Genomic DNA, 13,909 nt, shown 5'->3' on the forward strand with positions numbered 1-13,909 from the left:
TGCGGTGGTCATTTCCTGACCTTTCCGCATCCACCGTATTTGGTGGTCACAGGCTCGAACCCCGGTCTGATCAAGAAGAGTGTGCTACGCACTGCTGCTCCTGCCCACCTGGCAACGGAGGTGCTTTTTTTTTTTTTTTTTTTTTTTTTTATGAAAACCCCAAATGAGAGGTATTAGAACCTATAGTACTTAGTACCATTAATGGTTTGGAAGTTGGGAAGACAAAAGAAGATATTTGTTGACATTAGACTTGAACTTCTGTAGACTGTAATTTTCAGGAAATACGTATGAAAGAAGGTTGTTCCAGAAAACGGCAGTTGAATGAATAAACGAGGAAGATGAAAAGTTGGTGCTGTGAGTTTGAAGTTGAACAGTAAATGGATGTTAGCTGGTGGTGGTGGCACCATGGTCGGACTGTTTTGAAAGAGAGAGCACGAATTATAGAAGCCAATTCAGAAGAACAGTGCCCATGAAAGTATCTGTAAAAAAGGCATGAAGCAGAAACAGAACGTCTATGAGACAGAGAGTGGAGAGACTCTGTTAGAGATGAGTCATTAATTAACCTAACTGCCCTCTTCTGAATTCCATTCAGAAGCCTGAGAGAGGCTTTATGTGGGAACAATATTCCATGGTAGGGAAGATTTGTGATTTGGTCAGAGTCAACAGCTGTTTGGAAGAAAAGTAACACCGAGAGCAAAAGAGAAAACCAAGTTTTTTAGATGCAGAGGAAGCAATATTTGTAATGTGCTTGTGCCAAGAGAGATTAGAAGTCAGGGTAATCCCCAAAAGAGATATTTCATCTTGCCTAGAAATCAATGTCAACAAAGATAAGGAGCATAGGAGCAGAAGAATCCTTTTTGCAAGATATAAGACAGGACTGAGGTTTAGAAGGATTGAAATCAACTAAGTTGTCTTTGCCCCACTGGAGAATTACCTGGTGATCGGCATTTAAGGAATTGGTAGCAGATTTTCGAGAAGTTGAAGCTGATTGAGCAGGGCAAGGTTTCTCAAAATGGAAAGTGGAATGCAATGTGCTATCATAGGCAAAACTATGGATAGGATTTCCAGTCAATGGAAGAAGGTCATTAATATAAAAGAGGAAGAGAGTGGGGGAAAGAACTAAACCTCGGGGGACACCAGCATTAGTGGAGAAATTAGAATACAGAGAGCCATCTACCATCCCCTTTAGTGAGCAGTCAGAGAGAAAACTGGAAAACCAATTACAAAAAACTGTTGGCAAACCATAAGATGGAAGCTTGTTTAGGAGAACTTTATGCCAAATATGATCAAAAGCCTTTGAGATGTCAAGAGCAACTGCTTGTGTTTCACCAAACTTTTCCATTGAATTAGTCCATAAATGGGTAACATAAGCCAGAATATCACCAGTGGATCAACACTGGTGGAATCCATACTGGCGATCGTTGATCAGATGGAAGGTTTCTAGGTAGTTTAAGAGTTGCCAGTTAATTGATTTCTCCATTACCGTAGAAAGAGTAGAAGTAATTGCAATGGGACAATAATTGGATGGGAGGGATTTGTCACCCTTTTTAGGGGCTGGATATGAGCAAATTTCCAAGCAGAAGGAAAAACAAAATAAGGAAGTGAAATTAATTAGCAGAGATTTAATTATTTTCATTATTTTCCTGATGATAAAGAGATGTAGCTTTAATAAATTTAGAAATGGCTGTATGAATGCATCTGAGAGGAATTCTCATGGTTTTACTTATTCTTCTTTTTATAATTAGAGCATGAATGTGAAAATTATTTGATGCAGCTTTCTTGTGATAAGTAACAATATTCGCAATAGAGTGCAAGGAAACCACAGGCTTTTGCTTTATTGGCAAAATAAAACAAAAAAAACTCAACCAAGTAGATAAGAAAATACAAATTATATGCTTCCCTCCTCACAAGTAAATATCCAGTTGACCTTTTAATTTATTCAAACTGTCAGTCCCAACTACCAGCAAAGGTAACTTGTTCCAACAATCAACAACTCACTGGCTAAATGAAAACTTCCTACAATCTAGTATAAACCTCAATCCCCGTAATTTGAATTTATGGCCCCTAGTTCTGGAATTCTTTATAAGAGTGAAAATTCCACCTTCATTCATTTTACTAATCCCTCTCAGAGACTAATAAACCTCAATCATATCACCTCTGAGGTGCCTGGTTGCCAAGCTCTGTAGCCTACACAATTAGTTTCCTTGTCTTTCCTTTTGCCGATCTCACCAATCAAGTTGCTCCTCTTCATACCCTTTCAAGAAGTTCAATGTCTTTTTCCAAATGTGTTCAAGTATGGAGACCGTACAATTGCCTGATACAGGATAATGTTCAATAAATCATATAAATCATCGATATGATATCATGGGCTTTCCTGGCTGCCTCTTTACCCTGTTCAGGAAACTACATATCTGCCCATATCATAATTCTCAAATCCCTTTCCTCCTCCATTGTTTTTAATTCAACCCCACCAAATGTATAATTTATTTGGGGGTTGCTATTCTCCAAATGTAAGACCTTGTATTTAGCAGCATTAAAACATAGTTGCCACTTCTATGATTATCTTTGAACTCTGTTCAAATCATCCTGAAGGAGCACTGCTTGGCACTGATAATTGACGAATCTACCAATCTTTAAGTCATCTGCAAATCTTGACATTTCGCCTTCTATCCCTTCATTGATATCATTGTGATCCATTAATCACAACAATAAGCAATTCTATGGTACTGATTCTTTTCTTTATTTTTGGTTCACTTTTTATATTTATAGTGATTGGGCTATGGCTTGGTTGGTTTGGATTTTATTGGTGCATTAGCAACTAAGGCTATAATGCACCAAGACCAGGTCATATATAAAAATTTAAGCTTTCAGTGACCTAATTAGTTAAGGTCACCATGTCAAGATATATAATAACAAAGGTATAAAAAGTATAAAAGATACATCAATAAAGAAATAACAATAAAAGGTAAAATTTAAATACGAGTAAAAACGTTTACTGATTTTAAATAGCTAAAAACAGCAGGCACCTGGTCATTGTCGGATAAAATCTGACTGTGTGTACAAGGTTCAGCCAGATGACTAAAAGTGGTAAAATATAAATCGCGTTCATGTCTAAAACGTGGACACTTGGTTAAAATGTGACGAATAGTTAAAATGGTGCCACAGTTCTCGCATATAGGAGAATCATCTGCCCTCAGCAGAAATGCATGTGTAAGATGACTGTGTCCTATGCGGAGGCGAGCTAGAACAACTTCCTCTCTGCGGTTCCTGCGCAGACTAGACTGCCAGTGTCGGATTACTGGCTTTATGTGATAGAGCTTGTTTGTGACTTGCTCATGCCAAGGTTGTTGCCATTGAAAGAGTAATTTAGCATGTATTAGCTGCCTGTAGTCTGTATAGGGGACTAACAGGCAATGAGTGCTGTGGGGTTCTGGTGATCTGGCATCTGCCAGTTCATTAACCCCTGATCCCAATGTGGCTTGAGATCCAGCAGAAATGGATGTTGAATGAACACTCAAACAGAAAATGTAGCGTCTGCTGAATCCGGGTCACGATTGGATGAGAATCATACCTCATCCCCGAAAAAGCCTGCAGTGTACTTAAAGAGTCAATGTACACCATACATCTTTGGTGCTTACGGGTTTTAATGTGGTCCAAGGCTATTTCTATAGCATACAACTCAGCTGTATATATGTTGCATTCATGGGGAATCTTCCCAGATATAGTTGTCTGTCGGATCTGCTGCTGTAGATCCGCCAGACAACTCTGACTTCGAGCCATCAGTGAACACAGGCAAAAAATCAGAGTAATTGGATCGGTGGGCAGCATAGAGTTATTGTTAGACAGAGGATGGAGTTATGGCCTTACCCAACTTTTAATGGAGAAGTCACATGATGGCAAGTGAGCATGGCAGGGTGGAAGTAGATGCCTTGGTGACTGGGAAACATTGTTTACCATGATATTGAATTCTCTGAGCAGCTCTTGGACACGGATGCCAAAGGATCGGTTAGCAATCTGATGGGTTTTATAGAGTTTCTCATCGTGGCTCAAAAACGGAAATCCACATTGGGTGGTCTGGTAGGGATTTTAGTTTAAAGGTATATTTTAGCAACAATTGCTTTTGTTGGAGCAATAACGGTGGTTCACCTGCTTCGACATATAAACTCTGGACAGGGGATATTTTGAATGCTCCAGTAGCAGTACGAATGGCTTGGTGGTGAAGTGGGTCTAGCCACCGTAGTACGCTATTTCTAGCCGATGCGTACACTTGAGACCCATAGTCTAATTCTGAATGAACAAGTGCACGATAAAGACTGAGTAAAGTGCATCGGTCTTAACAGATAGATACACTGGTGTTCAAAGAAAGTGCATCACCTAGGAATTTCACATTTCTAACTCTTTTTTTTTGCGATGGTATGTTACATTAATGACTAGCATGACAAATAGAAATATAAACAAAAGATATTTATTAATAGTTAAGGCAAAGCTAAGTAATATATGACAGGTGCTCTCAAAATATTCCAAAATGAGCATTTGAAACCTTTATACAACAGTTTTGGTAAACAACAATTATGGCTGAAATGTTATAAAAAGCCCTCAATTTGCTTCAGTTTATCATTTTAAATGGAAAACAAAATGAAAAGTTCACCAGGTGCAAAATAATATTTAGTTTAACTGCCTCTGGCCCTGATGACAGCAGCACAATGTTAAGACATTAGCAAGATCAATTTCTGAAGATAATCAACTGATAGCTCGTGGTTCAAAACACAAATTATGGCTTCCTGAAGTTCACGAAGGGTCTTTGGTTTCTTTCTGGCAACTGCAGATTCCACACGATGCCAACAGTTCTCTATAGGATTCAGGTCCAGGCTGTTTCCTGACCAACTATCAGTTGTAACGGACCGTTCTTCCAACCATTTTTTCACCTGTAACAAATGTAAACACATTACTGTTGAACCTCTAATGCACAAATGAAGCTAAAGTAACTACAGAAGTGTCTACCTACACTTTTCGCCCGATGACAAGGAGTAGAGTTGTCTTGAAAGATGCAGTTACTTGGCAGGTTGAAATGGTCTCTAATGGTTGGCAGCAATTTGCCTTCCAATTTAGTCAAGTAACCATTGGCATTTACAGAACCTTTTATAAACTGCAGGTGACCTACTCTGCGATACAAAATGCACACTCATATCATTTGGCTGGGAAGGAATTTCACTGTAGACACTATACAGTCTGGATGGTATTCTTCACCACTTCTATGGCGAATCATTTGTCTCCCATCAGAGCCATGCAGGTTGAATTTCTTCTCATCCAAGAAAATAACCGACTTCCACTGCTCGGGAGTCCATTTGACACATACCTTACACCAAATTAATCGGGCTGTTTTCATTTTTAGTGTGAGAAGGGGCTTCTTCTTAGGATGATGGACTACAGGTCCATTTTTGAAGAGGAGCCTTCTGACTGTTACTGCACTTGCTACCACTCCTGTATATTCTTCCCATTCTCTTTTCTGCTCAGAGGAAGAAGCCTTACAGTTTTTAAGGCATAAGCGCTTCAAAATCCGAACCTGTTTTGGTGTAGAAACTCGTTTTGCATCCGGTTCCTTTTTTTCCTATCAGCATAACCAGTATTCTTGAGTTTGGAAAGAAATCTACTCACTGTCGACAGATTACAATACTCTATAAGCAATATGACTGGAAGAACATCCTTCCTCACGTAAAGCAACAATAGCACTCTTTCTTTGTGGCGTGAACTGCATGTAACTTGCCATCCTGACACAAGCAAGGAATGACTGCAACTCTTGCAGAGCGTGCTTATATAGCTGATAGTAACAGCTGATGCAATATTATGTCATCGCCTACGCATGTCAATCTTATCTGATGCAATCTGTAAGAAATATTACCATACACTTACGTTATTCTGACGACAATTACAATTTTAAGGGGTGATGCACTTTCTTTGAAAATCATTTAATGATTTGAATTTGTGCTTACAAGGCAAGAACACACTATACTTAAACTTTATGAAGATTGAAAAGGTTTTTGTTCTAAATTAACTATATTTCAGGATGACATAAAAAAAAAAAAGAAAAAGAAAAAAGAAATGAAAAATATTTAAATCCCTTCAATAAAAAGACATGAATAAATTTATAATACCAATTTAGAGTTACTCATAAGCCACACTGATGCAATTAAAACAGAAAATTTGAAAACAGAAAATCTAAATTTGAAAATTTTAATTTGCACAGCCTTTATAATAAAAAGTTTGCCTTTATAATAAAACCAGATATAACTGATGAGAATATGTTGCAACTCCTGTAATTTAACTTCCTTGGAATTGAAAATCTTGATATGGAATTAATTGATTTTAGAAATTCAACTTTATGGACCAATAAAATTAAAGAATTAAGAATTAGCCTTGAGATGACAGAAGAAGATCACTTAGTAATGATATCTAAATGTTGCTCATCCTTACCTTCAAAGTTCTCTTCTATAAAGAAGATAGGCTTTGCACTATTGACAGCTTTTGGAGTGAGTATTCATAAATTTTATTGTGAATTCTTCACAAAATGGGTTAACTATTGAAATTTTAAATTGTGTTTTGCTAAAATCAACTAATTATAGATCAATATTTCAAAGGAAAAGAAGCAGTGCAAGGCATCAGTAATTTTTTTTTTTTTTTTTTACAAAAATAAAGTCTACGTTTTTTATGTTATAAATATAAGATTATTGTAGGGCATATATGTACATAATTATACAAACTCTATAATATCATAATATAAAGCCTGTTAAATATACAGATAAAAATTTGTTTGAATTTGAATACTGACCCAGTAGCTGAAACCCAAGGTCAAACTGACAAAAACTGACACTATAAGAAAAATATATATACAGTCAGTCCTCGTATAGCACGATAGTTGTGTTCCTAGAAACCCTCGTGCAATGCAAAATCGTGCAATATAAACAACAGGCCCTATGGGAAAAATAGGGTTAGGGGCCGACCACCCAAGGTTGAACACACATTTGTAAGCAAAACATTACCAAACACAATAAATAATCGTAATAAAATACTTACGTATTTTATTACGACTATTACGTAATAAAATATTGCTAATGCTTTTGCTTCTATCGTAAGCAAACTTGTTTTTTGTTTGATTTTCTATCCAAACAGATGACAGCTGTTCCATCTCTTCCAATTCTTTTTGTCTTAATCTAATGGATTTTAATTACACTTTGAGTTGTTCCTGCTATGAAAGTTTTTTCTCTGCATTCTTTGTAATTCTCGGCATTGCCTCATTTAGGCCTGTAGCATGCAATATCACATGGTCTTTCATTTGGCTCAAAGCGTTTCACAATTTCATATTTTTTCTCTATCGATAGAGGTGGACTGGCCATAAACCTTACCAGGGAAACTCCGGAGGCCGGTGTGATTGATTTTGGCCATAAACGCTAGTACGAGGCCACTACAAATTTTCCCGGGTAAGAATTTTTGACCCAGTCCGCCTCTGTTTATCGATAATGCTTTTCTTTTTCTCTCTGAATCTGCAGTGTCGTCACCAGGACCCTTCCTTTTCACACCTTTTAAGTATTTTACTCATTTTTAGGGAATAAAGCACAATTACAAAACGAGGAGGCAGTCTTGATACACATAAACAAAGCTATGCGCGTGTAGCAACTGAATAAACAACACCATAAAGGCAGAGATACACTATTAACACCTCACATTTTACTAAAGCACATTTCGAGGGGTTACTACCATAAAACAATAAAAACAATTTCCAGTTGCGTTCCTGCTGGTGGAATCTGTTATAAACTGATAGTAAACTCGATCTAATTGCATTTGCGATTATACCAATTGCTGGAATTGTGTTGGTTTTTAGGTATTATGGTGAAACGTGTTTCCCATTCACTGATATAAAACACATAAATACATTTTCAAAATCTTCTCTTCGTTCCTATCATGTTGCGTTCCGTTGGGGTGATTCTGCGTTCGACTGCCATTTCTTGTAAACACAAAGGCGAATCGTGTACAAGCAAATTCGGTTCGTGTTATATAAGATATCGTTCCCCTATTTATAAATCATGTATGATCGAATTCGTGTAGTGTAAACACGTGTTATACGAGGACTGACTGTATATATATTGACAACCACTATTATAGACTATCGAGAAAAATTATGGTTCAGGGATAATGGTTATTCACTTAATTTACTAATTACATGTATTTAGTAACTGTAAATACATTTACCAATTACATGTACTTACGGTATAAATAATACAAAGTGATTTTAGTAGAGGGCTTAACCATAAAAGTCCCTTTATTATAAGACCTGTTATAATGTTTTTAATTCAATTTAACCATAAACAAATTAAGATATGAAGTTTGTTGAGATGTTTTAATAAAATCTTAGTTGCTAAACTTACTAGAAGTTTTGTCTGTAATACTGTTCCATCTTGGAGAGTTAAAGTAACTAAATCATTCCTAGAACTGATACCACTTGTTTCTTTTGGAAATTCATATTTCACTACTTTTGCATTATTCATTACTACTATTTGGTCTTTCAGATTCTGTAACCTTTCCAGCAGTGCTTGTAACAGAACATCGTTTTCTACAATAAATGCAATGTCTTCATTCATTCCTGCATGATGAAATGATATCATGGCATCTGAACAAGATTCCCAAACCTTAAATAAAAAATTAAACAATAACTCACACGTGATTATTTTACATCATGCTTTTTTTTAAATAACAATTATAATTGGTCATATAAATGACTACAACTAATAATGATAAAAAAATAACACATTCACTGTATATGAAGCTACAAAGAATTTATTAATTTTGATGGATAAAATAAATTTCAGTTTATTATCATGTTTATTATGATGACAGTGGCCAGAAGGATTTATGCATTCATTCTAACTGTATACATATGGAATTGGGCACCCAGCATTTTCTAGTATTACAGTACATGTACACAATGAGTTGCGCAATTTTCCTGGCAGCATATGTGCTCGGTCCTGCAACCTCCTTATTTCTGAACCATGATCAGCCAACAATGAATTTACAATTTAAACAGTAAGTTAAAATAAAACAGCCTTACATTATGATCTTTTGTTCAGATGCAAAAAAATAAATAACACAAAGTCTCAAAGCTAATATTTTATTTGACAGATAAAAGCTTACTTTGAAAACAAAGCCCTTTATGAAAAAAAAGTCATATTTCCACACTGCAGTGCAGATGCATGACCTAGTGATCGGTGTACAAGTACAGAATAACACATGACACATATTCAAATTCAGATGATATCACAAAATACTCCTTGGATGCTACGTGGCTGCTAGCATATGTCTGATAATCCTTTCAGGGCATCTGAGTTGGGTAAAAAGTTTGGTCCAGTCTTACTGTCTGTTGTTGTCTTGATGGATGGGTGGGTATGCCTCCTCTAGAATAAACTTCATGAAAATCTTTCTAAATGCTCTGCTCCTGTAGAGCAATGTATTCAATGCACTGCTCCTGTAGAGCAATGTATTCAATGCACTGCTCCTGTAGAGCAATGTATTCAATGCACTGCTCCTGTAGAGCAATGTACTAGATAGAAAGATTAAGATAATTGCATGCTTGCAGCTGATGAACAACAGACACTTATAACCAGTTGTTGTTGTTGTTGTTATTTGGTTTTTAGGAACATTAGCAACTAAGGTCACATTGCTCTGGGGATATGCGGTGATCATTCCCTGACCTTTCCACATCCTCCGTATTTGGTGGTCACGGGCTCGAACCCCGGTCTAATCAAGAAGCGTGTACTACGCACTGCTGCTCCTGCTCACCTGGCTACGGAGGCACCCCTATAACCAGTGCTGTAGTCGTAAAATTAGTAGACGGTATACTCTATGAATGTTTATTTTAATATATATATATATATATATTAAAAATAATAAAACTATAAGTATTGCCTCAGAATAAAACTCTAATAAATTTATTTTTTATTAGAGTTTTATTCTGAGGCAATACTTATAGTTTTGGTAAATATTTTAATAATAATTGTTTTTTCGTCTTTCAAAAATCAGAAGGTATATGCTATTCACCTAAAAAAATCTGTATACCCTCCACTACAACCCTGCCTATAACCCCAACAGACACAAAACCCCAACGTACTTACAATAGACCAGAATTTACACAACAAAGATTTTATCAAAACATATTTTATTAAATTCAATTATTTCAACAAATTCAACAGAAAACAGGGAGGATTATTACCCCCACTTTAGAAAAGTTTCAAAGAAGAAATCACTGGATGCCCAGATCCCTATCATGAAATCAGATGGAGGGGAGTCCCCATCCTGGATCCCTCTCCCACCCAAATGCACATTGCTACAGTTAACAAAGAATGCAGATTCCCTCCTAAATCCAACATAACAACAATGTACTCAGCTTTCACCCAACTCAGATAAAGATTGTAGCACCCTTCAGTTGTTAGTAACTAACCCCTGAATATAGGCCAATAGAAAACTCATAGAATATGTAACAATGAATATAGCTGTTGGGCTGTATTGCTGCATTTACCACAGGTTATACTGTAATATTTTGTAAACTACATACTGTCTTTTTTATGTAATTTGTTACTGTTGGTTATACCATTGAGGACCTCAGAGTACAGTCAAAAATAGTTTTATAACAAAAAGAATTTCATATGCATAATTGTTTCTCATTCTTTATAATTGTAACCTGCATAACCATACCCTTTATAACCAACATATTTATAATTATTATACCTGATATGGCTCTTTCTACTAAAAGAGTTTGAAGCAGCCAATTGTAACACTCATCCTACAATGACGAGACCACCAAGTCATTCCACATAGCCCAAGAACATTGCCATTATTGTCCATATTGAACACTGAACCCTGCGGTCAGTTATCAAAAATACTGAATAGAATTCATTTATCCAGATGTGAGCCATGATGGACACTCGGAATTTTATCCAACAACCCATTGCCCCAAAATTTGGACAACAGATCAAATGCCATGAATTCTTTCTTCCCACACCAGAAGGCTAGCTAATGACTAGCTGGACTCATGGCCCTCCACCTCAACATGTGGAATGAGCCTTTTAACACAATAATCAGCAAACAGGAAAATATCACAATATATGCAGAATACGAGGGGGTATCAAAAAGGTTCATACCCTTACCTAGAAATAATAACCCTAGAAAGGTGAAACTTCACAGGAACTTTTATCCTTTATCCTTTTCTATGTACTCTCCATGTATAGTAACACATTTCTCCCATCTATGGATCAGTTGTTTAATGCCTTGATCACAAAAGTCTGCACTTTTTGCCTGAAACCATGATTCCTATTCATTGATGACTTCCTGAGATGAATCAAAGTGGGGTCCATGCAATGGTTTCTTTTCTCGAAAAAAGAAGGATTCTGACAGTGCTAGGTTAGAAGAGTAGGGTGGGTTCACCCTAAAAAGTTCTCAACATCCGCATTACACAAATTCAACAGTTGGTGAGAACATTGCATTCGACATTGCTTCTGCAAAGGCATCAGCAATCTTGAAACCCATCGTGTAGAGACCTTAGACATGTGCAAATGGTCATGTAAAATGCTGTGGGCAGACCCATAACTAATTCCCACTGCATTGGTGACGAAATGAATTGTTGCATGTCTGTCACTCAGCACCAGCTGCTCAGCCTTTGCAACGTCTCACTGTCTGTGGATGTTGATGGCTTCCCTTCTTTTGGCTTGTCAAAGACACTTGTACAACCACTTTGGAACTTTTTTACTTTTTTAGTGTCATCATCATCGTCATTTTCAATCCACTGCAGGATGAAGGCCTCTCCAGCAACTTTCCAATTCCTTCTGTTTTGTGCAATGGCCATTCATTTGCTACCCACAAACTCATGAATTTCATCTGTCCATCTCCACCGTTGTCTTCCAGGTTATCTTCCAGCTTCTCTTGGGTACCATTCTGCTATTTTCTTAGTCCATCTGTCATCATATCTTCGAGCTATGTGTCCTGCAGAAGACCATTTTAGTTCTTTAGTTTTGATAAGAATGTCCTTTACTTGAGTTTGCTGCCTAATCCATGTGTTTCTCTTCTTATCTAACAGTCTGATTTCCAATATAATTCGATCCATTCTTTGCTGTGTAGTTCTCAGCTTCTCTTCCATTCTTTTGGTGAGCGCCCAAGTTTCACTTCCGTAAGTCATAGTCCTTACGGAAGTAAGGACCATGACTTACGGAAGGGACCATGATTTGCTCCTTAGTATGTGACTATATTTCTTGAATGCTATCCATCCAAAATTTATTCTTCTCTTGACTTCCAGCCATTTATCATTATTACAGCTAATGACTTGTCCGAGATAAGCATATGACTCCACCTTTTCAATTACTGCTCCTTCAATCATTATATCCCTTTCTGTGGCATACTTGTTCATCATTACTTTTGCTTTAGCTATATTCATCTTTAGTCTAAAATCCTTACTAACTGTGCATAACTGATTAAGATTTTCCTCTAATTCTTTGGGATCGTGGCTTATGACCACAATGTCATCTGTAAATCATAAATAGTTTAAGTACTCTCCACACTACTTTGTCATAGATAGGATGGACAATTCTGCTCATACACAGCTTTCATTTCTTTGTCAATTTCCTGAGCTTTCTTGCCCTGCAAATGCAGGAACTTGATCACTGCTTGATACTCCAATTTGTCAACCACAGTGTCCTTCCTCAGATTCTGGGCTCCACCTCTGGTGTATGATCACCTACAGGGAATGAAATTTCACATGTTAGTTACTGAATGTGTAGACAACTTATATTAAAAACAGCATCTTCCTACTGATGTTTTATCTAGGTCAGGGTATGAACTTTTGATATCCCCTTGTAGACCTTTCATCATTAACACAGGCAACCAGAAAACAGGGCAACAGAAGCAGAATCACTCAACATCGATCATCAGCAATTAGTGCAGGAACCTCCTTTAGCATCTTATATCTCCTTTAGATAGAGTGGGCCAATAATCTTTTCTGTGGTTCTATTGAAATAATTGAATTTATTTCAGCATCATCATCATCATCAAAAGAACTAAGGCGCTCAGTTCCTCTAACATTTCATGCTTCTCCCCCTCCACAAGCACACAATTAAAATCAGCATGTGTTAACAAACCTGGAACTTGAAGCCTTAAATTAGGCATCCAATTCTCACATGTTCCAAGGAACTATCCATCCTAAGTTATGTGGCTCACCTCTATATGATCTGAAGAAGATTAGGCAATTCCCCCAGGAACAAAGCAACCCTTCTCACTGGAAGATCAACAGACGTAAGGCATTCCACCAACTTTGGGACCTCAACTCCATCCAATCCAGAGCACTCAGATCTTTTAAATAGGATAAACCCCAATCACATAGGCATTTCCTATGTGATTGGGGTTTCACATAGGAAATCACATAGGATAAATTCCATTTTGCCCATGACAAGTTTACTTTTCAAAAATTTGTGATCTATTTTCAGACACAGATATTTACATTATATTAAATTTATACTATCTCCTCCGGGCACTTATGCCAAAAGCAGGGAGGGAATATTTTTCCTTGACACATTTTTTTGTACTTGCCAGGGAGAGGACAGAGGGGGATGTGATAGAACTCAAAACCACATTATCTAATTTCAACTACAGGTCTAAACTATGGATTTAATTCATATATGGTATTTTCACCATTTTGAACCACAATAAAGATTCCTTGATTTCCTTTCAATACCCAACGCTAAAATATAACCTTCATCTTTCCTTGAACTTTAAAAAGAACCACGCCTACCCTTTCTTAGATATCTACTTTAAAATCATAAATGAATGCTTCTTCATATCAGTTTATAGAAAAACACTGATATTATATGAAAAACTT

General features: G+C 36.8%; 1 protein-coding gene across 3 annotated transcripts in view; it reads right to left on the reverse strand.

Annotated features, from left to right (window-relative positions):
- Positions 1–13,909, reverse strand: part of Coq6 (ubiquinone biosynthesis protein COQ6, mitochondrial) — a 143,468-nt gene that overhangs the window by 91,596 nt on the left and 37,963 nt on the right. For all 3 annotated transcript variants that reach the window (XM_090375600.1, XM_090375597.1, XM_090375598.1), the window contains exon 4: positions 8,421–8,681. In XM_090375600.1, the coding sequence (XP_090231726.1) occupies positions 8,421–8,681 (261 nt within the window). The remainder of the gene's footprint in view (positions 1–8,420; positions 8,682–13,909) is intronic.

The sequence above is a fragment of the Mastigoproctus giganteus genome, chromosome 6 (assembly GCF_048544385.1).
Source record: "Mastigoproctus giganteus isolate SK-2022 chromosome 6, ASM4854438v1, whole genome shotgun sequence".
Taxonomy (NCBI): domain Eukaryota; kingdom Metazoa; phylum Arthropoda; class Arachnida; order Uropygi; family Thelyphonidae; genus Mastigoproctus; species Mastigoproctus giganteus.